General features: G+C 54.5%; 1 protein-coding gene across 2 annotated transcripts in view; it reads left to right on the forward strand.

The window, feature by feature from the left end:
* The first annotated feature begins 6,394 nt into the window (after positions 1–6,394).
* The window catches only part of COL5A1 (collagen, type V, alpha 1), a 148,296-nt gene continuing 126,948 nt past the window's right edge, over positions 6,395–27,742 (forward strand). For both annotated transcript variants that reach the window (XM_006902375.1, XM_006902376.1), the window contains exon 1: positions 6,395–6,500. In XM_006902375.1, coding sequence (XP_006902437.1) covers positions 6,395–6,500 — 106 coding nt within the window. The remainder of the gene's footprint in view (positions 6,501–27,742) is intronic.

Raw genomic sequence — 27,742 nt, forward strand, 5'->3', positions numbered from 1 at the left:
TCAGAGGCAATGAGATTGGCACAGGATAGAGCAGGGTTTAGGGCTGTTGTACATAGGGTCGCTATGAGTCGCAAACGACTCGACGGCACATAACAACAACAACAATAACAGTAACTATAATATTGTAGCCAAAACAGGAGAGAATTTGACAAAATTAGCCTATTAATAAGGCCGGCAGCAGTGATCCCACGCTTCGAGACGACAGGATCTGAAGCATCTTTGTAATCAGGTAATAACCACGGAACATTTCACAAACTCGAACGCCCTACCTTTGAGTTCGGACCAGGCTTGATCTAAGCCACGACCTTGCCAGTAGCTTTCTGTGCACCTGGAAGCTGGACAGTAAGGATGGCAGAAGACGACTCGATGCCTGTGAGCTGTGGTGCTGGAAGACAGTGCCGAATATCCCATGAAAACTGCCAAGAGAACAAACAGATCTGAGAAAATACAACCAGGATGTTCCTTAGAGACAAAGACGGTGAAACTTCACCTCGTGTGCTTTGAGGGGTTGTCAGGAAGGGTCAGTCCTCGGCAGAAGCTGTCATGCTGGGAGAGGTGGAGGGTCAGAGAAAGAGGGCAGACGCTCGACAAAATGGACTGACAGGTGCCAACAACCGGCCGGAGCAGGACAGATGATGAGGATGGTGCCAGAGAGGGCAGCGTTTGCACCTGTTGTTCACAGGGTCGCTCTGAGTCTTAGGTGATTCGATGGCACACAACAGCAACAACAACATAGCTGACACTCCTGTGGGCCCTTGGAGGCTGTAAGTTTGGAGGACGCTGTCTTCCTCGGTGAAGCTGTTAGTGGATTTGAAGCGTCTGAGAGGTGCTCCCTCTGTGTTATTTGGAAGTACGTCGCCTCTTCAGCTAGGCCACTGGAATACGCTGGTGGGTCACAGAGGGTCAGAGAGTGAGTCCACACCGACATTCAGCTCTGTAAGCTGACTGCTACGTGTAAGTTGGGCTCACAAAGATTATTCTTGTTTTTTATAACTAACAATAGGAATATTTTTATAAAAAAAGAAAAAATCTCTACCGAAACACCCCACAAACACCTTATAGACAGTCACTGTGGCATCGTCACCCCTCTGAGTGGCCCCTGGGGCTGTCCACACCCCCGTACCCCTAGTGATGTCCCTGGAGGTGGTCTCAGCTCTTGAATTGAGGCCCCATGGATACACAGCCTTAGGGGAGACCCCCTAGGTCTCAGACGTGAAGGTGCTGGCACAGACACCCTGAAAACACTGTTTGAATCTGGGGGTCATGTGAAATCTTGGGGGAACCTCCCATACAGACAGGTCTTCAAAATCACTGAAAACAGGGATTTTGCAATGGACACTTTCTTGAGAGATAAGGTCAGCCTTTATCTAGAAGTGTCTTCCTGGAGGTGACATGTCAGGCCCCAGCCGTCTGGGTAACGTGCGGTGACACCCCACCGTCGGGTCCAGGGTAAGGTCAGCTTGTGTGTGTCTGGAGCCAGAGCTTCTTGCCCGCTGCTTGCTGTTGCCTGGAAGTCCCATTATCTATCTGGTTGAGGGTTTCCTGGACACCTGGTGGGAGCGCCGAGGTCTAGGAAACAGAGACATGGGAACAGCCAGGCTGTGAGGTGCCAGCCAGGGATGAGGAGGCCTGTGCAGGGAGACTGGGCTTGTATCAGTGCCACCTTCTTGGCCACCCCCACGGCCTCTGTTCCCAGGCACTCTGGGCGCTTCTTTGCTCATTTTGAGCGGAGCTTCCCTGGAGCCTCCACTTTGGACGTTGTCTCAAGTCTGGTTGCAAACCTGCAGCCCCCCAACTTTGAAACCATTCTAGTGTATTCCTGGCCAGCATGGAAGGACCCTCATGTCCCCAGTCCTGGGGTGGTGTGTGCAGGGAAGGACCGTCAGCACCGTGTAAGGAGTTCTGCATTTTAACTTGTGTGGACAGCTGGGTTCTGAGGCCGTCTCTGCCAGGCATGGCTGTGTGAACCATCAAGAGCAGGGTTTCCATTGGCATTTGGTCAAGATGGACATCCGTGAAGTGTGTGCTAGCAGAGAGTCCCGGGTTCTAATCCTGCCTCTACCAGGAGGCAGGGACACAGGAGGGACTCTTTCTGTGCAGAATCCCACTTTGCTCATCCCTGCGGGAGGAGGGAGAGAATTTCGTGCCAGTGCTGGGACTGTGCCCAGCATTGGAAGACTCTTGTCTTCACCCCTGTAGTCTCAGTGGAGTACTCACTGCTGACCAGTCCGGAGGCCCTGGGCTGAAAGTTCAGACAGCTTCGTCCAGGGACTGTCCTCTGAGTCTGATGGAGGCGGAACTTGACTCGCATGATGGTGGGGCCACGTCGTCAGTGTGGCCAGGTAGGGCCCTCGTTGCCCTCCGGGAGAGGACAAACTGTATCACCTACCTTGTGCTTGAGCACTTGGTCATGGCTAAGACGTCCACGCCAGGGGACCCTGTAATGACCATTTGACTTTCACTCATGAGTGACTGACCTGCAGTGTTACCCCTGGTGAAAGTGCAGATCTTACAGGTGTAAAATTACAGGTGTCAGCAGAGCAGAGGACACGTGTGACTGTCGGAGAACAACATTCCTGAGGCTGGAACTGGAAAGAGGGCACTGTCCTCTGACAACCAGGGTGCCAATCCATGTCAGTGCCCAGAAGGTGAGGGCAGGGCCGGTGGGTCAGTCAGCCCATCAGCCCCTCTGGGATGAGGACAGGACCTATGGGACAGTCAGCCCCTCAGCTCCTCTGGGATGGGGGCAGGGCCGTTGGGACAACCTGCTGTCCAGCTCCAGACCCTCCAGGACCAGGTGAGGCTGAAACTGAGAACAGAAGGCATCTCCCTGATCAACATGAGAAGAAAAGCAAAGAAAGGTAGGGTCTACATGTTTGAACTGCAAAGAGGTATGACGTCCTTCTCCAAGGACCAGCCCCTCCTAACAACATGCCCAAAGTGTGTGAGATAGAGCTTCACCGTCCTTGCTTCCAAGGAGCAGCCTGGACGCCCCTTCTTCAAGACAGACTTGTTTGTTCTTTTGGGAGCCCGTGGTATGTTCAGTACTCTTCCCCGGCACCACGACACAAACCTCCAATTCTCCTGTCATCCTTAGTCATTGTTCAGATGCACAGTAATCAAAAAGACCACGGCTTGGGTCAGGCGCACCTTTGTCTTTAAATGATGCTCTTGGTCCTCAGCACTTTGGAAAGGTCTCTGACAGCAGAATTTCCTTATACCATTTGGGTTATTAAATTTTTTATTTTATGTTGGTTTGCTTACAAAGTTCGTATACATGGCATTTCAAACCATTCTTCACACACTTGGTGTTTCATACAACTATTCCCATGTATTACGTCTTATACCATTAATCACCATCAGACTATGCCTATCGTTATCCTATCTTTTCAGGTCCCAGGTGAATCTTCTCATTTCCTTCACCCCTTCCCCCCCCCACTTACAACACGTTTTTTTTTTTATTTCTGCTGCATCCAAGGGTGTTGGTTGTAGATTCAAGTTAGATGAAATCCTTGACAACTTCAGTCTGTTCTCCCTCTGTGATGTTGCCTGTTGACCAGTGGTGAGGGTTTCTGTTTCCTTGATGTTGAGATGTAATCCATGTCAAAGGCTGCAGTCTTTCATCTTCCGCTGCAAGCGTTTCAAGTCCTCCTCAGTGTCAGTGAGCGAGGCGTGTCATCTGCAGAACGCAGACCCTGATCCCACATATTTCTTCATAAAGTCTGGCGTCTCACATGATTTGATCAGCATACAGATTGACTAGATATGGAAAAACACAGCAGCCCTGGGGCATACCTTTATAGTAAAGCACGCAGTGTTCCCGTGCTCTCTTCAGACAACAGCTTTCCGGTCTAGGTCTAGGTCTAGGTTTTACATGAGCACAATTAAGTGCTCTAAGATTCCCATTCTTCTCAAGGTTAGCCCCAATTCGTGTGATCCATACCATCAAATGCCTTTGCGTAGTCCGTAACACACACACACACACACACACACACACACACCCAGAACCAAAACCAAAACCACAAATAGACATCCTTCTGGCCTCTCTGCTTTCAGCTAAGATCAATCTGATGTCAATAATGATATCCTTTGTGCCATGGTCTCTTCCAAACCTAGTTTGAATTTCTCTTCTAACCATTTTTAAGTCTTCAGCATGATTTTGCTTACATGTGATATTAATATGATTAATCATTCCATAGTTTCTACATTCTGTTGGCTCACCTTTCTTTTGGGAATAGCAACAAATGTGACTGTCTTCCAGTCAGTTGACCAGGCAGCTGCCCTCCAGATTTCCTGGCACAGACTCTGGGCATGTTGAAGGCTGTATCTGTTTGATGGAATATTTCGGTTGGTATCTCGTCACTTGCTGGGGCCTTATTTTTGCCAGCGCTGCACAGCTTGAACTTCTTCACCACTGTCGGCTCTTAGTCAGACGCTGCTTCCAGAAATGGTTCCATGCAGCCACTGCTTTTTGAGAGAGTGACTCCATGCACTCCCTCCAGCCCCTCGTGATGTTTCCTGAATTTTATTTTGGCATTTCTTCCTTTTGTTTGGTTCCTATTGTTCTAGTTACACACATAGATGTACATATTCACACATACACAGTTGTACACATATGCATACAGATAGACACAGAAGCCCACATACAGGTATGCACACGTACATACCTAGAAACACACACCTAAACAGACTATGTGCACACTTATACCCACCCGCAAACACAGATACAGATAGCATGCATGTGCACGCACACACACATACACACTGCTTAATCACATATGTGGTTATTACAAGCACAGAGAATTTCCAATAAAGAAGCACAAAAGGTGGGAAGGAGGTTTTGTTTTAGACACGTTCATGTGTCTTCCTGTGTCCCTGCAGAGAGCCCGCTTCTCTTTCTCCTGCTTGGCCTGCACCCAGGGTGTTTGTCAGGGGTGAAGCTGGCTGAGCTGGCTACATGGCTGCCTCTCACCTCCTCACCTGTGGGGCCTGGTCCTGCCGGCAGCAAGAAGCTGGACCTCACCTCCATCCAGACCCGGGAAGGCAGTGCACTTGGGGAATTTCATGTCTGGCCTGGAGCTGAGACTGGAGCCATGGAACAAGGGGTCCAGTTCTGGAGGCATCAGAGGAGATTGTTTGTACATAGGGGGTGGAGACGGCTTAGGGCTTGAAAGGCATCTTAAGTCCCAGGAATTCTCTCTTTATGATCCAGCCCTGCAGTCCTCTGAAAAGATGTGTGAGTCACCCACAGAGATAGGCGTCTGGGGAGGCCTCCCAGGCCTGAGTAGCTAGGAAATGCCCCCTCTGCGGTGGTCCTGGTGTGTCTGGATGTGTTTAGTAGGTACCTGGAGGGAGACTTACAGCAGAGAAAGCTACTCCCCAGCGCCCCAGGGGGTGTCTCTCATGCCACCCCCCCTTCTTCAGCTCTGCAGGGATAGTCCCTGGCTTTCTATTGGGCTTTTGGAGGGGGGAGTCCTCTAGGAGTGTGAGGGAGGGGCGGGCAGTGGGGGGCTGGGGAGGCAGAACTCGGCCCCATCAGCACCCCAGACGGGCTACCCTATCAGGGGTTTTGGGGGGAATCTCCTGGCCAGCCAGATCCTGACTGACCCAGGGCAACTGAAGCTAGGGGTGTGTATGGGTGTCCTCTCTCTGGATCTGCTGGCCAATCTTGGGCGCCCCATCTGGTTGGATTTGAAGTTCAGTCCCCACCCAGATGGGGAGCTCAGGCTTCACTTTCTAGAAAAAGTTAGGCGGGGCCATCTGGCATTCCACTTTTTAAAACTCAAAAGTTGTCAAGTTTCGGGTCATCCGCACTGCCCCCTGGAGATGGGCCAGGTATCAGCACCAGGGTGGGGCGGGGGGTGGGCTGGGAAAGAGGACGCGGGGCTGTGGGCCGCCTTGGCCCGTACTCCCCGAGAAAGGCCGGCCCTTCCCCTCGGCCCGCCCCGAGCCCGGCGCCCAGTGGGAGGCAGGGGCCGGGCCGGCCGCGCGCAGCCTGGCCTCTGATTCGCTGCGGGCGCCGGGGAGCGACAGCTGCTGGGGGCTTGCCAGCGCAGAGGAGGGACGAACGGGGTAAAGTACCGAGCGCCCGGGCCAGTGCGCAGTCCTGTCCCCGCGGCTGGCGCACGACTCCGGAGTCAGCGCCCACGGGAGCGGTCGCGGGGCGGAGAGGCGGCGGAGCTGCTCCGAGGAAAGAGCGAGCGGGCGCCGAAGGGTCCCGGGCTCCCCGCGCGCCAGGCCAGCCTCCCTCCGGGACAGCCGCCGCCACAAAGGACAGAGAGCCGGCACGGGCGCCCATGACTTCCTAGAGTTGGGCGTCCCCGTCGAGTTGCTGTCCGGGAGCCCCCCGCGCCCCCGCGCCCCGCGCCGCGTGCGCTCCGCGCGCCCCGCCGGCATGGACGTCCACACCCGCTGGAAAGCGCGCCGCCCGGGCGCCCCGCTGTCGCCGCTGCTGCTGCTGCCGCTGCTGCTGCTGTGGGCGCCGCCCCCGAGCCACGCAGGTGAGGTCCGCGCGGGGCTGGCCACCTCCGGCCGCCCGGGCGCGCTGTCATCCGGGCGCCGGCGCCTCCGGAGCCGCGTGCACAACTTTCGCCCTGCGCTTCTGGAATGCGCGGCGAGGCTGGGAATGCCATTCGCTGGGGGCCCCGAGGGGGAGACGCCGACACAATGCCGCAGCCACCGCCGCCCCCTCCCCAGCCTGGTCCACGGCTTGGGGCTGTCGTTCCAGGGGAAAAGATGCAGTCGGTTGTAGCGAACACGGAGCTCGTCCGCGAGGCCAGCCAACTTTTCCCAGAGACCCTGTGTTGGCGGCTGAAGCACAGGCGCCTAGCCCGGGGCCCACGCAGCCTGGCCGCAGAACTTCCTCTCCCAGCCCGGGCAGGGCCGCCCCCTAGAGCCGCAGTCTTTTGGCTCCGGCCAGGCAGGCGGTGCGGGGACCACAGGCCCCCCCCCCTCCCCATCCTGGACTTGCCCTCTCCCACTGAGTTGCAACACTTCCAATAGGCCGGCTTCTTTCCAGTGTTCTGGGGCACTGGGGAGCCATGGAGAGTTGGTAGAGCTGCTGCTCACCCCACCCCAGACCTCCCAGCCCCTGGGAGACAGCTTCCCTGCCAGAGATGAGGCTCTCGCCTAAACTACCCAGATAATCCAGGGAGTGGGGTGGATGGCGTGCAGCTGTGGAGGCCCTCCTGCCAGGGACCTGCCTGTGGGAGGCTCCACCCCGTTGAGCGGTGAAGCCCCAGTCTCTCCACATCTTGATGGGACTGTGGTTGCAGCTGAGGCTCACCCCACAGATGGATGGGCAGATGAAGGTTCAGCTAAGCTTGTCACCTGTTATGGAGAAAGACGGGCCAGCTGCGTGTCTCCCAATGACATGTCCCCTTTCTCTTTCCGCCTTGACATTTGAGGCGTGTGGGATCAGTGTGCCTCCTCCCACTTACATCCACGAAACTCTCATGAGTTTTTTTTTTCTTTTGCCACTGTTAATGCTTGGTGGACTCAGGAGGGCCAGGAGGCTTGGAGTGGGTGCCCCTGGGAGATGACCAGGAGCCTGGCTCAGTCCTTACCCCTGTGACCTGCACAGAATGGCCCTATGTGTCTGTCACCAGGCAGCAGGTCATGCTCTGGACACTCCAGGTCTCTGAAGAGTGGTGGGAAGGTGGGGCGGAAGAGGATGTGCTCTGGGGACCAGCCACCATGCTGGCCCTTCTTGCCCAGGCCTGCCCCAGGTTGTCCTCTGAGCAGTCTCCCAGGGCACCTGTCCCCTTCAGGGCAAAGCCAGTACTAGGACTGGGCATCCAGATATGAATTTTCAAGAATCTTAATGGTTTTGCTCATCTGACTCTACCCCTGGCCCCTGCACCATTTGTCTCCTGAGTCCCTCCAGAACTGAGTTTTCCGATGTGGGGTTCCCTCTTCTTGGGCCCCTGAGCGGCAGGTTGGGGTGGCACAGGTGTGGGCTGCCTTGCCAGGTCCCCGAGTTGGGACATTCCGCTTTTGTCAAATCTGACTTCATGGCAGGGCATGAGGAAGCCACTTTTCCTGAGCAGCCGCGAGCCTCTGTCCACCTCTCCCAGGGTGGGTCCCTCCTTGAGGTCACCCGCAGTGCGTGGTCAGTGGGGCAGCTGCCAGCCCAATGGGATCTCAGAGGAACAGGGAGGTCCCTCCATCTCAGGACTGGCCAGATGTTTTTCGAGTGTTCTGTGAACACGGCCCTCTCCCTGTCTTGGCCGAGTCTGTGAAAGACCGGGCAGTTCCATTTCATCTGGGGCCGTTCATCGGCCTGGGGGAGGGAGAGTATGCGAAGTGAAACATGACCCCGATATTTGGAAATTGAGGTCATCTCTTCAGCACCCCATTGGTGCATGCCAGCCACGTGACAGCTTTTTTGCAAGAATTTGTGGGAAGCATGGGCCAAGTTCTGTGGGGCTTGACAAATATCAAATGGTTAACTTTCCTCTGACTCAATGGAGTTGGCTGGAAAGACACCCCTCTCCTCCACCTCCCCCAAAAGCACAGTGGGAGGACCCGGGACCCACCCCCGCTCGGTCTGGCCCAGATTTCCGTGCCTGGAGGTGTTGGCGTGGTGGTCACTTCCCGAGAGACTGTGACCACCCAGCAGTGGCCCTGGTCAGGCGTTTTCCCCTCTTGCGGAGACTCTAAGTACTTTCTCTGATGGTGCAGTCCAGGGCTGTTCCCTCCACCCCGCCCTGGGGGTATTTCTGGCCTCTCCACAACTCCACCCCAGAGTACAGCTGATGCTGTGCCTTCATGTCCAGTCTGGTCCTGTCTCCTCCAGCTCCTCCCTGGGGACCACCGTCCCCGCTTCCTGGGTCCCAGACTTTGCTGGATGGGTAGAGGGACATGGCAGGACAGGATCCCACCGCTTATGACCTTCAACCTCTACTGAGAGACAGGGACAGGGGGGAAATGACTGCCTCCATCTGCACCCTGAGCCTGGAGCCCTGCAGGGTCCTCCTGAGCTGATGGCTTCAGAGCACAGTGGGTGCAGTGGGGACGGTGGAATCCACTTGCCTGACCCTGAGGAAGACTGGCCTTAGCTATGAGGGACGGGCCCATGGGGGGTCTGGCCTGGCCACTCTCCTTTCACCCCTCCCTCCTTCTCATCCTCCCTCTGCCTCCCTCCTTGCCTCCCCTCTTCCTGTCTTCCTCCTTTTCCCCCTTCCCTCTTTCTCCCGCCCAAGTCCCCTCCCTCCCTCTCTCTTTCCACCTCCCTTAACCCCCTCCTTTCCCTTTCTCTCCCTCCCCTTCCTTCACACCTTCCCCCTTCTGTTCCCTCCCCATCCCCCTCAGTCCCCCTCCTTCCCCTCTGTCCCCTCCCCTTCCCCCTCAGTCCCCCTCCTTCCCTCTCAGTCCCCCTCCTTCCCCCTCTGTCCCCTCCCCTTCCCTCTCAGTCCCCCTCCTTCCCCCTCAGTCCCCCTCCTTCCCCCTCTGTCCCCTCCCCTTCCCCCTCAGTCCCCCTCCTTCCCCCTCAGTCCCCCTCCTTCCCCCTCAGTCCCCCTCCTTCCCCCTCTGTCCCCTCCCCTTCCCCCTCAGTCCCCCTCCTTCCCTCTCTGTCCCCTCCCCTTCCCCCTTCTGTCCCTCCCACCTGCCTCCTACTGTCCCCCCTCCTTTCCTTCTTTCTGTCCCCCTCCTTCCCCCTTTCTGTCCCTCCCTTCTCTCTCACTTCCTTTTCCCCGTTCTCTCCCTCCCTCCCTTCCCCTCCTTCCTTGACCCCTCTCCTTTCCCTTCTTCTTTTCCTCTCCAGCTCTCCTACCTCTTCCCCTTCCCCCCTTCCTTCCCTCCCTCCCTCACCTCCTCCTTTGACCCCTTTCATTTCCCTTTCTCTCCCTCCCCTCCTCTTCCTCCCTCCTTCCTTACCTTCCTCCCTCTTCACTCCCTCCTCCTCCCTCTCTCCTGGTTTCCTTCCACCCCTCCTCTTCCTCCTGCCTTCCTCCCCTCCCTTGCTCCTTTGCTCCCTCCTCTCCCTTCTTCCCTCCTCTTCCCCTCTCTCTCCTCCCTCTCCTTCCAGCAGAAGGTTTTGCAGCCCTCTGGGGCTCAGTCTCCACCACTGCTCCACCACCAGTGAGAACTCCTGGAAACTCCTGGAAGGCCAGTGAATGCAGGGGCCGGCCTGGGTCCAGAAGTTTGCAGTCTGGCTGGGGACGGGCAAAGACACTGTTTAGTTCATTCTAGAGCTCCACGGAGACCCCTGCACTGGGGAGATCCAGGAGAGCTTCCTGGAGGTGACTGGAAATGACCTTTCTCTGCCCCATCTCTTCAGTGGACCTTGTTTATTTCTGGTTTTTGTCTGTCCCTTCTCTTGGCAGAGACTGGACACCCTGTCCCAGTGCCCCTGAGGCTACCTTGTCTGGCTAGAAAGCCCCTTATTAACGTGGTTCCGGGAGCCCAGCCCAAAGTTGCCTTTAGAGGCCACTTGGCTGACAGACAGAAGGGGCCCAGGGGGGAAGAGCGTCTCCAGTGGGGGTGGGGGTCAGAGCTTGGGACTCTGCCCCTCCCCCAGCTCCTTCCAGGCATCCACCCACAGTGACGGCAGGAGCCCCAGGGTGGCTCCCCACTGGGGCCAGGGCTCCCTCTGGTTAATCTAAGGCTCTGCGGACAGATTGAGGACCCCACAGCCAGCTCAGAAAGTGGTTTCTGGCCCTATTCCAGGTTCCTGTACTGGCCAGGCAAGGGGGCAGTAGGAGGGGTGCCGACGACCCTCACGGGAGGGTACACTGCTGGGCAGCCGGAGTCCAACGCCAGGGCAGCATTAAGCTTCTTTCCTTTGATAGGCCTCGGGCTGGAGGTTTTGGCAGTGTGGGGGCCAGTTGCTGAGTCTGTTTCTCCCTCTGGGGAATGGGGAGAAGTGTCATTTGCTCTGCGGATCGCCGTGAAGGTTGAATGAGGAGATGTGGACAAGCAGCTTTGTGGGATGGGGCCCTCAAGACCCAGCTCTGTACGGTCCACTCTGATTCCGGGTAGCCTTGTGTGTTAGAGAAGTGACCCCTACAGGGTTTTCAGAGGCTAGTTTTTGGACAGCGATTGCCATCCCTTTCTTCTGCAGCGCCTCTGGGAGGCTTGAAAGAACCGAGGGTGGACATGAGTGTCACCTGCAGTGGTGTTTTGGCAAAGCAAACAGCACTGTCCCCATAGCTCTTAAACACTGAGTGTCCCAGGAGCCGCCGTTCCGTGTGTGTGTGTGTGTGTGTGTGTGTGTGGTCTTTTCCGTGTCACCTCTCCAGCCAAGTGCACAGAAGAGGCGGTTTGCGTGTGTGTCAGGCTGTGTGTGTGTGAGTGTGAATGTGTGTGTGTGACCGAGAGGGTGAATTTTGAGTGTGTGTGTGTGTGAATAAATGCATGGATGTGTCATGTGTGTGAATGCTTGTGTGAAAAAAACATAATTAACATCGCTAGTCCACTGAAGCATGAAGCAGAGGGAGGGGTTCTGCCTTCTTGTGGGGTGAGGGGTGTGGGAATTCACCCCGAATTCCCATGAGAGCTAAGGGGGCTTCAGACCGCCAGGGCTTGCTCCTGGCCCCTCCACCCATAGCACCACCCAAAGCTCCCATCTTCTCTCATCTGGGGGCGGTGAATCTCCCCAGGGATCCTCCCATGGCCCAAGTGGGGCTACTTGTGTGAAAACACTTTGTAGACGCCTCAGTGCTGTGCACATGGGTGTGTGTCTGCACGCACATGCGTTCTCTGTGTTAGCATGTGATTTATGTCACTGTAAGTTTTTGTGGGAACCTCTGCCTGAAGCCTATAAAACTCAGGGACGCCCACAACCGTCAGCAGCACACACATACCTGATGTCAGCACGCACAAGTATGTGCACACACCCCGGTGTGCTACCTGTATGCTCACTGTGTACACACACGACTCAGTGCACACGCCTTCCTCTCTAAGCGTGTGCTGCCTGTTAGTGTCTCCCAGCCTCAGTTTCCCCGTGTGTGGTGGGGTGCTGAGTGGAACCACTGTAGCCCTTTGTGATTGTCGCAGTCCCCTGCTGTCCGGCGATGACCCTCCTGACCCAGGACAGCACTGTTGTGCTGGAGGCTCCAGATTCTAGTAACTCTGGGTCCGCTTCTCCCTCGTGGGTGGGGGAGGGGTGTGCAGAGGGGTTGCCCAGGACAGGCCACGTCCAGCACCTCTTTCCTCTTGCCGGACCCCTTGTGGAAGGCCTGGGACAGGAGCTGGACTGAAGCTCTGTCTCCTGGCTCTGTGACACTGTCACCCTGCCTGGATGGGCGGCGGTGGGCCTGTCCTGGGTCCCTAGATGAACCATTATAGAACAAATGGCTTCGTGGCGCGGTCCCCACGTCAGAGAGCCCAAGGCCAGCCTCCTGGCAGCTTTGGCCAGAGGGGTGGTTTTTCCAGAAGATTCTCAAGCTAAGTACTAACCCCACTTGAGGGTGGATGCCACCAACCATTGGTGACTCAGAGCTAAGACACGGAACCACAGTCTGACCCACTTTTCTTAAAATTTAATTATGAGGTGCTGGGGATGGGCGGCCAGCCCGCTGGCCAAAGCCTTTGTCCAGGAGGCCGGACACCTTCATTTTCTGCTTGCCCACCTTTGCTTCCCGGGACCTTCATCCTTAACTCCCTGCCAGCACCTCAGACACAGGGGTCTCGAGACCTCTGTGTTTACTCAATGCCGTGAAATGCCATCAAAGTGTGGGTGTGTGGCCAGAGTGATGTCAATGTACAAGCTTCTACCTCCTATTTGAAAATAGACTCTCAGGGAACAGGAAGGTGAGCTTTTAAAAGGACAATCAGAGGTGACAGCCACCCCGCTCACAGTGACCCCAGAAGGGGGACCTCTGTCCACACTGAGGGCTGACGTGTTCTCCCCTGAAAAGAGCAAGTGAGGGCACAAGGAGGTCACCCAGTGAGGCGGGGATTTGCTTAATGAGTGTTGTGCCACCTCGGAGGTGTGCTGGGCGTGGAGGGTGCACAGGTGGCGGCAGGTGAGGCGTTCTGCCCCTCAGAGGGAGCCGGGACCTGCCTTTTACAAGAGAAGTGAGTGGTGGGTGAGCAGTCTGAGCATTCAGGGTCGCGCGTCACCCAGGTCCAGGCCTCCTTCCTGGTGCTTCCTGGAGCACTTGGAGTTCGAGCATGTTCCCTGTGGGCTCTTACCTGTGACATGCGAGCTATTACCTGAGCGCTGACAGCGTGGAAGTTGGCCCCATTCTGCAGCTTGGGAAGACTGCTTGGCCCAAGGACTCCTTTCTGTCCTGGGGGGCCGTCTTTACTGGGGTGCCCCTGTCATGAGAGAGAAGTCTCTGTTAGTCACTGGCCCCTCTGAAGTCAGTGTAATCGGCTCGGTGCGCCCTGTGCGTGCTCTGTGCACTGCGTGTCTGTGAGGGCTCTGTGTGTCTGTATGTTTATGTCTGTGGACATCTGTGTGTGTCTGTGCTAGTATTTCTGTGTGTCTGTGTGTGTTCTCTACATGTCCCTGTGTGTCTCTGTGTTCTCTATGTGTATATCTGTGTGTACCTGCATGTCTGTGTATCTGTGTTCATGTCTTTGTTCTCTGTGTACATCCCTGTGTATCTCTGTTTTCTGTATGTATAGCACTGTGTGTGTCTGAGTCAGGGTTGTGTGACTGTTCTGTGTTCTCTGTGTGTGTCCCCGTGTGTCTCTGTTTTCTGTATGTATAACACTGTGTGTGTCTGAGTCAAGGCTGTGTGACTGTTCTGTGTTCATGTTTTTGTTCTCTGTGTGTGTCCCCGTGTGTCTCTGTCTGTATTTTATATGTATAGCACTGTGTGTATCTGAGTCAGGGCTGTGTGAGTGTTCTCTGTGTGTCTCCGTGTGTCTCTGTCTGTTTTCTGTATATATAGCACTGTGTGTGTCTGAGTCAGGGTGTCTTTCACTCTGGGTGACTGTGTTCTGTGTTCAGGGTGTGTCTCTGTATACATGTATGTATTCCCTCACAGTGTAGGAGGCTGGACATTTGGAGCACTGGTCTCTGGGGAACTTCCTCTCTCTGTGTCCCTGGCTCTGAGGGGGTCTCATCCTGGTCACGGTGGCCCTGGAACCAACGATGCACTCCTGCCCCCTGTCCCTTGTCGATCTGAGGTCCCTCTCTGCTCACTCTCTCTCCTTTGAGCTCTAGTAACATGAGCGGTGGTGCAGGTCATATCTGATCACGACTGTGACCTGGGTGAGGGTGCTGTATCCCATCCTAATCCCCTTGCTCCTGATTGGCTGCATCACATTATAGGATGATTACATCACTACATAACTACCTCATTGCATCACTATGTAACTGCCAACGAGAGTCAGTGCCCAGCCAAGCTGACACATATTTGGGGGAACACAATTCAATCCTGGCGCTGCCCCAAAAGGTTTCCTCGGTCTTGAGGAGAAGGCCTCTTTCCAGGGGGTACCTGGTGGGCTCAGCTCAGTGTTTACCCACTGTGCCACCAGGGACTCAGGGTCTCCTACACCCTGCCCACTGTGTTGGGTGTGTTCTGACTCATGTTGGCCCTCCATGCTGGCCCTCCAACGGGTTTCCGAGGCTTTAGGAGTTATTGGAAGAGACTGCTTCATCCCCTGCCCGTCCCCGGAGCACTTGACAGCACCAGTAGCCTAGTGGCAAGAAGCTGCGCTGCAATCTGAAGGCACGGGGTTCAAATCCATCAGCTGCTCTGTGGGAGAAGGATGGGCAATCTCCTTCAGTGCGATTGATTAACTGCCTCTGAAACCCACTTGTGGGTCGACTATGGGTCAGTTCTGACTCTTTGGTACACAACAGCAACAACAACAACAACAACAACAACAGCAGCAGCAGCAGATGTTATGAGAAGAGACTGCGTCATTTGCTTCCCTGTGCCCCCTTCAGTGACCTGTCTCCACGTTCATGTGCTGGCCCTTGGGGCAGCCAGCACCTCTCCTCTGCTGCGTGTGTGCCCTGCGTGATGGTTGCTGTGGAGTCTGTGGGGGGCTGGGAGGGACTGCTCCCCTGGGACCTTGTGAAGGCTGAGGCCTTTTGGAAGCAGATCCCCTGGCCTGGCTCTGAGGCCCCAGAGCGCCCCACAATAGTGCAGTGAGAAGTGTTTCTGAACGTGTGCAGCAACTTTTTTGAGAATGAGTAGAAGTGACGAGGTCTTTTTCTGAGGTTCCCTTGGGATTCGAAATTCCAACCCCTTGATCAGGAGCTTATCTTATTGACCTTTTGCATCATTAGGACTGCCTTTAACAATAAGCAGTAACACAAACAATAATTAGTTACACACAGTAATTGTTACTGTTACTCATAATGTTGCTCTTACTACCTATTGTTATTGTTGTTATTGGCAGAGTGGATGGTGGTAATGGCTGTGGTTTCTCGAAAGTGTGGGCACAGGGCTGATGTTTGCAGGTGCAGGGGACCCAGGGACGCACGGTGACCTTGGGGAGGGCTGACCAGTGAGTGTGGAGAGGGTGGGCATTCCTCCTGGACACAGGGTGGACACCCTTGAGATTCTCAGATGAGGAGGCAGGGCCCGGGTCCAAGGCCCCAGTTCAGCGCTCGTCCCAGAAAGAATCTTCTCATTGGCCACAGTTAGAGAGCAACTGCAGAGCTCGGCTTACCACTGCCTCCTCCCCATCCTGTACTCTAGAACCTTCCAAGCAGGGAGGAGGGCAAGCTGGAAGCAGAGCCGGCTGGGCCTGACTTAGATTTCCCGCCTGGGACCAGCATGTCCTCACACGCCCCATAGCCCAGGCCCCTCGTGGGGGACACACCCTCTTCCCCCTCCAGGCCAGGTCCCCCAGCTTGCAGACAGCTGCCTGGCACAGGCGGGTGAGCTAGGCAGGGCGGTCACCCTCCTGGCCCGGTCAGTGGGGCAGGGAGCATATGGGGTCGAAGTGGGGCCCATGACCCTCCTAGTCCTGCCTGCTTCTGCCTCTAGATTTCAGGGGTGGGCAGACGGGGGGGCTTGCCCATCAGTCAGGCAGGCCCTGTGCTCAGGTGGAGGCCCCCCACTGGCTCGGGGCCTAGGCTCCCAGCAGGACCTTCTGGGGGAGCCTGTCTCTGCAGGGCGATGTGGTGAGGAAGGGGGACAGGTGAGACATGAGGTCTGCTTGGGGACCCTCCCTGGAGGGGAGAGCTAAGGTTTGCTCTCTTTCCTTCTGAATGAGTTCTGGTAGCAGAGTTAAGTCGTTAGTTAAGGGTTAGTTAAGCTTTAGGCTATTTACAGAAAGGTTGGCAGTACGATCCCACCACCTTCTCGGGGGAGAATGGTGTGGCGCCATGGAGACTGGCCTTGGGAGTTCTGCTCTGTCCGGCAGGGCCACTTGAGCGCCACTGACTGGACGGCTTTCCTGTCTCCCTCTCCCCTTTCCTTCCACAGCTCCCCTCTCTCTTAACTTCTCTCTTAACTGTATCATACGCATCACATGTACTATTCCCCCCCCTCCCCTGTAGCATCTTTCCTGGGTCAAGGGTTTCATCTCCACTTTAAAGGCAAGAAAACAGGTCTGGAGAAGGCCTGCAGCTCGTAGTGGATGACAGAGCTGGGTCTTTCTGAGTTAGCCTCCTGGGACCATATCATTGTCTACAGGACGGCTGTTGGGGTTCCAGGCACTTGAGGGCCACAGTGTGGTGGTTTGGGGCCTCTGGCGGCACGGCTACTTCTTTCTTTCTCCGTGGGTTCTCCTGGCAGCGAGGCTGGGCGAAGAGGAGGGGCTGGTGGAGCTGGTGGCGTGGCCACGTCCGTGGATCTTCGTCCTCGCCCAGCCCCCTCGTCCTGGGCCCCGTTGGTGGTCAGTGCTGGGTCCGGCTGCAGGGGGACACTCTGTCTATTGGTTGCTGTTCGCCGGAACCCACTTTCCAAAGCCACTCTGGTCCTGGTCCCCAGCACCCTCCTTGTCCGATGACATCTTGGGGGTTAGATCTGGAGCTCCGTTCTCAGCCTGGCATGGAATCCTTGCTTCAGGGACCAGCTGCCCGAGGCTGAGTCATCTTTTCCGTTTTAGGGGAAGGAAAGAGTGGCAGAGAGGAGCACAGCCAGGTAGATGCTGTCTGTTCATCATCAGCTCGCACAGACGGAAGACACATGGAATCCCCTCCAGAGAGCCAAGTGTTGTAAAAGATAAGGGCAAGAGGGCAGCGGCCCCTCCAGGGGCGGGGTGGGGTCGGCTGGTGAGAGCTGTTCCACACGCTAAGCTGTCTGGCTTCGCCCCGCTCTTCTGAGTCAGGGAAGCTGGGCCAGGCCACATCTTTAAACCATCAGGATTTCAGAAAAGAAAAATCCGAGCATCTCCGAGAAACAGGGCCGAAGCTTAATCTTTGGTGAGCCTTGGTGAACGCCAGGACATATGCAAACACTGGCGAGTCCCAGGCTGCCCCAGGGCAAGGGACAAGGCCCAGAGAGTGGTACTCGTCCTTTCCCTTCAAGTGGACCCGGAGTTCCAGAGACTTACCAGCTTCTCAAGGTTTTTACTGCCTGGGTCATTCAGCTCCTCCCACTGCTTGTCAGGTGCTTTGTCAACCCTTTGGGGGCTTCCATTCTCCAAGTGAAGGGCATGGTGCTTGTCTTGCATGTGTGACCCCGGGGTCAGCAGGCAGGATTCACAGCGGTTAGCAAAGTCCTGTTAAGGACCCTGGCTGCTCACAGCACACATGGACGTGCGGGCCAGAGAGCAGAGGCGGACGCGGTCCACCCAGAGGCCAGCGGTGGTACTGCAGCACAGCTCTACTAGACATCCTGGAAAGGCAGGCCCGCGTGTTGCCAAGTTCCACTTATGCCTCTGAAAACCCATTGGAGGCTCAGCTGTGGGTCATTTCCGACTCAACAACAGGTAACAGCAGCGACTCTGTGATCTTACCTCCTGGCCTCTCCTGCGCCGTCTCCATCCCCGCCCTGCTCGAGCCCTTGTTAGAGCCATGTGTCAGCCCACCTCATCGTGGGCTGGCCTCACCTGTGTTGCTGGTTCTCTAACCTGGTCGTGGTGAGGTCTCAGAGAAGTTGTCTTTCTGAACCTCAGTCTCCTCATCTCTAAGGGGGTGCTGATCTCTCCCTTACAGCTTTGTGGTGCAAATCCAGACCGCCACAAAACCAAGCAGGTCTGTCTGGGTCTCCCCCGGGCCACCCAGAGCGGTAGCAGAGGGGGTTCTCCATAAGGACAGTCAGATGGATGTGAAAACACTTTGCAAACTTGAGTATCTCACTCAACCCAGAGGGTGCCCGTGTTTTTAAGCAGAGAACACAGATGTCAGGGGTCTGGGAGATCCGTGGCTGCCTGGGATTTGCTGGAGGGGGACACAGGGCTCCTAAAGGGTGACCCGCCCACACCACCCTAGGCGTCTGGCAGTGTCAGTCGTGCTAGGTTTGATCACCCAGAGGGGCCAGGAGAAACGGAGGGCTTTGAGGGTCACTGGGGGTTAGTCAGGGCCAGTGAAGGAGTGCTTTCTCTAGAGCTCTCCAGGGAACATGGCCACCACTGGTCGGCCTGGGATCTGAGCTCCGGCCCCACTGGGTTCCCCGTAACTGACACTAACAGCCGTGATGCCCCAGGGTTCACGGAGCGTCCTCAGCCATCTTTCAAGAACTCCCCAAGCTGGTGATGTACGTGTCGTGTAAGCGATGAGGGCACCTTCTTTTTGGCACCCCAGGCCCCTGGCATGTGGCTGACACTTCTGGACGCCCGCCTCCTTTACTGCCTGCTTTCCACCTGTGTCCGTTAGTCAGCCAGCAAGCTAGTGCTGGTTCTCTCCCTGCTGGGCGAGGACACCGAGGCCGCTCAGCTAACAGGGAACAGACCTGACATTGGAATGTGGCCCCCTGTGTTCCTGGCATCTCCTTCTGTGCAGTGCCCCACTCCAGCTTCTCCCCCACCCCACGACCAGATACTGCCTGTCTTGCTCACTCTCCCGCTGTTACCCTGCCCCTTCTCAGCTGCAGTCGTTTTAGATGGATCTTTCCAGGCCCTGTAAAATCACAGCAAACTCCTCTTAATTCCAGGATCATTCATCTCACTCTATAAATATCTTCCAGAAACTTCCTGCTCTCAGCCATGTTTCAGAGATTCTGCATATACCGTTAGCTCTCCCCACTCTCCTTGTAACCACCTCTTCCTGCCTCAGCTCTTCGCTCCTTGGACACCCGCTCTCCACGGGATAATGCGCGATGTGCTGTGGAGATCACTGCTTGCTCTTCAGCCCTGGCCATGGACCTGGCATTGTTGGCATGACGCTGTTGGCCAAGGCCATTCCCTGGGGGTGGTGATGACTCAGGAGGGGCTGTGCCTTTGCTGTACTGTGCCAGTCCCTTGTTCTCCAGAATCCAGTCCTCACTGTGCTGACCTGAAAGCCTGAGAGGCAGGGGCTCCAGGTGGGAGCCTGTCTGGGTGAGCTGGGGAAACCCCGCCTTCCTGTGAAGAAGGCAGCTTGGCCGTCTTGCCGCTGTAATGGAGGTAACACAGTGAGTGACTTTAACCATCAGAACTTTGTTTGCTCACAGTTTAGGGTCCAGAAGTCTGAATTCAGCTCTAGGGGAAGGTTTTCTCTCTGGAGGAAGGTCCTGGTTTCCTCCAGCACCTTTAGGCCTGGAGCTCCTGGGACGTCTCTACCTTGGCTTCCCCTGTATCGAGGAACCTCCCAGCACAGCAACCCGGTCCTTCCCTGATCCTTCTTTCTTAGAACATCCCTCCTCCCTCGTGAGATAAAAGCTGTGACAGGGAAACTCCCCTTACATCTGGCCAGGGTTGTGATTTTTTTTTAAAGTCATCTTCCCTTTTTATTATTAATTAGGTATTGAGCAGCGGTTAGGTGACATCAAGTTGACTGATAGTGACCCTGTGAACAGAGTAACACCTTGACCTGTCCTGTACCGTCCTCACGACCTCCCCCTGCCGCAGTGCCTGCTTGTGGTCACAGTGTCAGTCCATCTGTTGAGGATCTTCCTTTTTTTAAATATTATTATTATTAATTTAATGAAAAGTTACAGACTTAGGATTTCCATTCACTCATTGTTGCACTTTTCTCTCTGTCCACCCCTCCCCCTCCAGGGCACTCTTCTCTTTAAAAAAGTAAAAGAAAAATTCTTTAGTTGTTATACAATCCCTCCCCCCCGGGTCCGCTCCACTGTGCAGCCTTCGTTCTGGACTCCTGTCATGTCTTTCTTTTGCTGACGTCGTACTAGCAAAGCAAAGGCTACAGCCTCCTCCCCTAATCATAATGCTGGTCTCTCAGGCCATGGGCGATCATTTTTTAAATGTCCACATGACATCACTAAAATACTGAATTTAGAGAGACACTATTCCGTCCATGACAAGGGTGGTCTCCTCTCAGCGCTCCCTGGAGCATCTTCTGGCTGCATTTCTCCAGCAGTGTGGGCACTGGGCACATGTCGCAGGGCCTGCCCTGGCTCCGTGTGGCCCACACTGGGCTGGACTCGGCTTGTGCACCGTGTGGCCCCGCGCTGGGCTGCACTGGGCTCGCATTTAGCCCCTGTACTTCTGGCATCAGCTGGCTCCTCTCCCAGCCTCACTGCTGCTTTGCTCTCCCAACACTCCGGGGAACAGAGAAGTGGGGTTCTCAGGCCTGCCAGGGCCCGCTGGCACTTGCCTCCCCCTCAGTCCCCTCCTCTACCTCTCACCCTGGGCACAGCTCTAACTTCCCAGCAGGGCTCTCCTTGGGGGTAGGAGCTGAGGGTCTGGAGTGAGGCTGATGCAAGAAAGCAGCTGTACTGGAAGACCGCTCCACCCTCTGTCAGTGCAGCGCTCTGCTCTTATCTCTCCTCTGATCATGCTCCCGGCCTCGGCTTTCACAGCTCTGCAATGGGTGGAGACGTGAGCGGCTGCCAGGTTGGATGGGAACGAGATAGTGCACATGAAACCCTTGGCCGTGGAAGCCTTGTGCAGAATCTGTTGTTAATCGTGGCGATTGTTGGGCCAGTGATTCTTTGCCCAAGCTCGTAACTAAACCCAGAGCTGCTGACAGTGGGACGACCTCGGCCGGCCTCACTTGATGTGACCCACTCAAGGTGGAGCAGCTACTGGGGGGCCCACTTGTTGCTGTCAAGTTGGAACCGACTCACAGCTGACCCTCCAGTGAGTTTCCAAGGCTGTAAATTGCACGGGAGGAGCCTGCCTGGCCTTCTTTGAGTCGCTGGTGGAGTTGAAACACTGGAGAGGCTTGTGTTTGGCTTTAGCCCCGCAGCCCCCTGCCGACGCGGCCACCAGAGCTTCCCGGGTGTCCCCCGAGGCTTCAGAATCAGACATGAAATGAGTAAGTTGTTGGTTGCAGCCGAGTTGACTGCCGTCATCTCACGGTGACCGCACGGACCGTGGAGGGAAACACCGGGCATGGCCCCAGCTCCGTGACTGTGTGCAGGTCAGACTGTTGTGATTCGTTGGGTTGTTATGGGTAGATTTGTGGACACAGGTTGCCAGGCCTTTCTCCCTAGTCTTTGTCTGTTCAGCATCCCGGCAACATGCAAGCCTCCCCTGGTCCCTGGGTGGTGCCTACAGGTGTGCCGCACAGGCTGGGATCGAACCCTGGTCTCCCACATGGAAGGGACACTTCTACTTCTCATGCTTTGTGGGTAAAAAGAGCGCTTCTAATCAAATCCAGGGGGTGTCCGATCCACTTCAGTAAGGGTCACTGGGGATGCCCCGGGGTAGCTCTACTTGGTCCTGTAGCGTTGTTGTTGTTGTTGTCTAAATCAGTTCCACGCAGTGCATTTTTTGTGTGTTTTTTGGGGAGTGGCGGTGAGCAAGGTAATCCAACAGACTAGTTCATTTCAGAAGTCTTCACTTAACACATCGGTAAATTCCCTCCTCCCACATTGGTCACATTCACAAGTTCTGAGGGGCCCTGGTGACACAGTGGTTAGGTGTTCAAGTGTTAACAGAAGGGTTAGTGGTTCGAGGCTACCAGTTGCTCTCCACCGGAAGAAATTGTAGCCACTGGCCTCTGCAAAGAATCCGCCTGAACCCCCGGGGGGCAGTGCCCCGTGTCCTGTAGCTTTGCTGGGAGTCGGAATCGACTCGATGGCATATGACAGCTGCGTTTACAGCAGGGCGGATGGTTTTGCTGAGGCTGAAGAAGCCACTTCCTAAGTCTTGTTCTGCATGTGCACATTGGTGACACAGGCTGAAGGGACTGCACTGCTGATACAGAGGCCACGCCTCTCTGTCTGTTCAAATCCTCCAGCGGCTCTGAGGGAGAAAGACGGGATTTACAGAAACCTGCTGCAGGCTCAGCTGTGAGCTTGGTCTGACTTGATGGCACAGTGTCCTGCGCCCAGCACGCGCTCTTCAGGCACTGGGCCTGGGCATGGTGGTGGCCGGACACAGCTGTGCCTGGAGGCCTGAGGATCAAGCTTCAGGGAGCAGAGGGTACAGACCCGCTGACGCGCTGACGCTGGGCCCACACGTCCCCTTCCTCTGGTGCTCACTTGGTTCTTGTGACAGCCCTGTCCTAAGGCTCAGAGGTCAGGTAGCCAGAAGCCAGACTGAGGACCCTCGCCCTGCCCAGCTCTGGCTCTGTCTCCGTGTCCCTCTCTCCTGTATGTGCACTGCATGCGGACTGGGAGGACTAGTGTGGAGTGTGGAATCTAGGGGCCAGGTGGAGGCCTGCCTGGAGTAGAGGTGGACTGGCCTCCGCAGGACATTTGTGGAACATGACAAGGATGCAGCCCAGACATGGCCAGGACCTCTTGTTTCAGCTCACCCCCCCTTCCCCTCCGTCCTTTAGAATCCAATCTAATCTAATCTATTATCTATCTATCTATCTATCTATCTATCATCATGAAAAAGGATGCATTTTCATGCTGTAATTTTGGAGAGTGCACAAAGATTTAAATAAGAAAACCTATCTTTAATCTCCACGCCTGCCCTCTGCTGGGCCTGAATATGGAGGAAAGAGGCTTGAGAGCAAGCCATCCCTGTGTTTGGTCCTGAAACACCGGGTGGGGTCCTCGGGCCTTGAACCACCCAGCTGGTGCTCCTGTCTCTACTGGAGGTGAAGGCCTGGGTCTGGGTCCAGCCGGCTCAGGCTTTTGTCAAACTATGGTGTGAAATAAAAACACTTGCTGTTGAATGACCTCCACCTGCCCCACGTGTGCAGGTTAGACCGTGCTCTGTGGTTCTCAAGGAGGTACCCTTTCCAAAGCAGATCTCCGGCCTGTCTTACAAAGCTCCCCTGAATGGACTCGAACCCTCAACTTTTGATTCATAGCCACATATTTAACCATTTGCTCTACCAGGGAGTCTCATGAGCTAAGACAGCCTCTGTGTATTGCTCAGGGCTGCTGTGAAGAGCCTGCAGATGGATTTATCCTTTAAAATGCCCTTTGTCATTGAGTTGTTTGCCATTTCTCCGTATCCTAAGAGAGCTCTTGTAGTTCTCAGTTACTGGTAACGCAGAGGGCTTGCCTCTTAGGTGGCTTCGGTCCACCAGAGGCTCGGGAGAAAGATGGGCAGTTTCCTCCTGTGCAGTCACCTCACACCCCCACGGAGGGTCAGCCGTGAGTCAGTTCTGACTTGACGGCAGTGAGGGAGTGAGTTTTGGGATCATGAGTGCTGTTGCATTACCAAAGCCACACTCTCATCCGAAATGCTCCCACTGTGGTCTCCGGGCTCATCCTTGGGCCACTCTGGGAGGGAAGTGGGAGTTGCAAACCTGGAGGTTTAATTGGCAGCAGAACCCCCACTGTGCAGGACAGTCGGATGAGAGACAGTCTGCCGAGGGTGCGATGTAGCAGATGCTTGCAAAGCATGGCACACACAGGCATTTCAAATTTGACAGAGGGGGCAGTTTGGGTCATCTGGGAAAGGAGGCTTAGTCAGTGGCCTGGATTAGGAGTCCTGGAGAAGTAACCATCTGGGAAAAAGAAGTTGGAGCCCAGCCTTACTTCCCACCAAAATGCCTTCCAGATGGGACCAAGAGTTGAACTCTGAAAATGAAACCATAAAACTACTAGAAGAAAACAAGAGCGACTGAGTTTTACAGTCAGATGGGAAGTTCATCCTGAACATGACGTAAACTCCAGAAGTTACAGAGGAAGATGTTTGTCCCGTGAAAGTCAGAGCCTTCTTGCTCCTGGCCACAGCCAGATACAGTCATCCACTGTGAGAGGAGTATTTCCCAACTCTGCAGTGGGGGCAGCGAGAGGGGCAGAAGAGGCAAAGGATTCGTGCATGAGCCCTCACGGTGATTGTGAGGGTGGCACGGGACGAGGAGTGTTTGGTTCAGTGGGACACGGGGTTGCTACGAGGAAGCCTCCTGGACAGGACCTACCAGCAGCAACAACGATGACGTGAGTTTGGCAAACACATAGTGTTGTGGGTCCGTCAGCGCAGTAGCATGCAGGATAGTTTCTCTGCCTTGAAAAAGCTCAGACCTCCTCCCTCTCAGCCTTCCTGACTGACCCCTGGTCCCACTGACGTGCTCACCATGGCCATGTTGTTGCTGTGAGGGCCTGCGGAGTCAGCTCTGTCTCTTGATGGTCCCGCAGACGGCAGAATGACACCCTGGCTCATCCTGCCCGCCCTCCGGTCACGGCTGTGCTTAAGCACACTGTGGTGGTCAGGTGTCAAGCCATTCCCTCCAGGTGCCGTCCTCTCCTCCACTGACCCTCTGCATCACCAGCATGCTCTGAGCCTTTTCCAGCCACCGGCCACTCCGGACAACATGTCCAGTTAGATGAGACAAGCCTCACCGTTCCTGCTGTGGAGGAACAATCCGGACGCTCTTCTTCTGAGACAGGTGTGCTGCTCTCTTGGGAGACCAGGCGTGTTCAGTGTTTTTTCACATGGCCACAGTGCAAAGGCATCAATTCTTCTTTAGTTTCTCATTCACTGTCCAGATTTCTCATGCAAATGAAGCATTTGAAAAGACCACGGCTGGTTGCAAGTGCACCATAGTGTTTATATCTTTGCTCGTTATAATCTTATGAAAGTCCTAGCCTGCCGGTTTACTCACTGTAGCGCTCCAGTTGTTTCCTTGGCTACTGCTTCCATGAATGTTGGTTGTGGATGCAAGTAAAACAGAATCCTTGGCATCTTCAATCTTTTCTCCGTTTATCAGGATGTTGCTTAATCGTCCAATTGTGAGGGGTTTTGTTTTATTTATTTTTGAGGTGTACGATGAGGTTGTGAGACGATCTCTCGCCATCTTTGAGTCCATGGCATATTCTGGCTGTATTTATCCAACATGCATTTATTTCTTTGCTCTTTTGGCAGACCGTGATGTCTGTGTTCCATATTCTTCGTCAGTGCAACAACTCAAAAGCACCAAATTTCTTCCATCCTCCCGACTCATCCAGCGTCCACTTAGCAGTGTGACCTTCAGGCCCCTCCAGGGCTTTGTGGTTAAATCCTTCATTTGCTTTTTCACTGAATAATACTCCATTATTTGGATGTATCTGGTGAAGGGTCTCTTGGCTGCATCCAAGTTTTAGCAGCTATGAACACAGCTGCTGTTGTGTAAGTGTGTGGGTTTGTGTGTGGACACGTGTTCTCACCTCCTCTGGGTCAATACTTAGGAGCACAAGCGCTGGGTCCGTAGTCAGGCTGCGTCAGAATCAGCCTGGTTATCTTTCAGCCCCATGTTGCCTCTCTCCGACCTCAGCAGTGAACAAGGTCTCCTAGTGCTTCACCCCTGCCAGCATTTCAGTCATGATACGTCTCGAGTCCTGATCCGGAAGACCTCAGGTGTTGACAGTCAGGAGGGGAGGCAGTGACTGTCACCAGCCCTAAGAAGCCCTCTGTCTTAGAAAAAAAGCAGAAATGCCCACTCCTTCCCCAGAGGCCTTTGTGCCTTGTTTCCAGTGGCTTTTGTTGGAACTTCACCTCTAAACTTTAGCCTCCACGATTCCCACCAGCAAGGCCTGAGCGGCTCTGCCTTGTTGGAACCCAGAGTTGCGAGGGGATGGGGAAAGAGGTGGGGTTCAGCCATTCACTTTATTTTCTGATGGTGTGCAGATATGCTGGTCTGATGCTTACTCATGAGACCAGATGAGTCCCTGAGACCCACACACAGCCTCATGCAATGGGACAGTCACTGAAGCATGTTATGGGTGTTAGTTAAGCCGCTGGGAATTGTTGTGCCATGGTTCCAAATGATAAAGTATTAGCCATTTAATACAATTCAGTTGGGTATAGTCAGAATGTCCATCTTGGGGAGTTTAAAAGTCTTTCTCAGAAGGTGTATCTAAGCAGAGGTCTGAACAACGAGAGGTTCGCCAGGGGAGGGGGTGAAGAGAGAACGGTCTAAGCCAGGGAGGAGAATGTGCTGGGATGGGGTGTGGTCTTGGTCTTCCACTGGTGGTTAGTGGGACAGGATCATACCATGAGCGGGGGTGGCAGGGGGGCAGCAGGTGAGGTCTAGAGTCCTTTACCTCAGTTTAAATTCACAAAGGTCTGTTTCATCTTCATCTACCTATGCATATGTCCAAACATGTAACTGCCATCTAGTCACCACTCCATCCATGCCATCCACCCACCTACTTGTTTATCTACCATAGAATCCATGGCCATCTATCCATCTAAATGACAAATTCATCTGTCCATCCACATTCCCATCCCCTAAAACCATAAGTCTGCCCAATCAGCCATTCACATGTCCATCCACCCAAGCACCATTGCAGTAATTCATCCATTCACCATCCATCCACTTACTCATTCATTCATAATCCACACATTCATCGTCTGTCCATCCACCCATCCACCCATCCATCCAGTCATCCAGTCATAAATCCAGTAATACATCCACATACCTATTCATCCAGATAGTAAATCCAACCATTCACCTATCCCTCCACGTATTCATTCATTCATAATCAGACACTTGCCTATCTGTCCATTAATCCATTTACCCATCGATCCAACATAAATCTAGTAATCTATCCACACACCCATCTATCCAAATAATACATCTACTCATTCTCTCATCCCCCCATTTATCTATCCATGTATTCATCTTCCTTCCTTCCTTCCTTCCTTCCTTCCTTCCTTCCTTCCTTCCTTCCTCTGCCTATCTCTCTCTCTCTCTCATCTCTATCTCTTCTACCTATCTATCGATCCATCCATGCATCTATTCAACCATAAATCCAGTAGTTTGTTCACACATCCATCTGATCTGTCCAATCACCTGTCCACCCACTTCTCCCTGACTTACTGTCCGTCTGTGCACACACCATGTTGGCCTTCCCTCTGTCCGACACCACTTGACATGAATGACTTACATTAGGGTGGCTTCAGCTGTGCTGTCTACACAAGAAGAAACACTTGATTCATTTGAGTTTCTGCAAATCTTAGCACAAACCTGGTGTCTGTGCCTCAGTTCTCAGGTTGTATCTGCCTCTTGGCTTCAGCTGAGACAAGATAAATCCAGTTGCAACAGCAACAGCAGGCAGCAAATCTGGATTAATGATGAGGTGCTGATTGCTTAGGAGTTAAGAGGACTGGGTGGGGGTACCCGGAGCTGTCAGCCCAGGTAAGATTCAGACAGGTGAGGAGAAGCAGGAAAGTGTGCCAATTGGCAGGAGAACTTGAGATTAAACCCCATTTCGAGGACTGGGAGGTGAGGGACACATATCCCAGGAAATCTGGTTGTAGATTCAGAGATTATAGTAATTCTCCCAAATCCTGTTACCTTTTCTTGACTTTGAAAGTGCAGTGTACTTGTTACAGCCAATTGGAAAATACGAAAATGCTCCTTCTTATGAGTGTTGGTCACTTTTCCTCGCTCCCATGGCCTAGCTGGGCACGTGTGTAGACGTGGTATTGTGTGCAGTGTAGC

This window comes from Elephantulus edwardii, unplaced genomic scaffold (genome assembly GCF_000299155.1).
Source record: "Elephantulus edwardii isolate Elephantulus edwardi_28Jun2011 unplaced genomic scaffold, EleEdw1.0 scaffold00401, whole genome shotgun sequence".
Classification (NCBI taxonomy): Eukaryota; Metazoa; Chordata; class Mammalia; order Macroscelidea; family Macroscelididae; genus Elephantulus; species Elephantulus edwardii.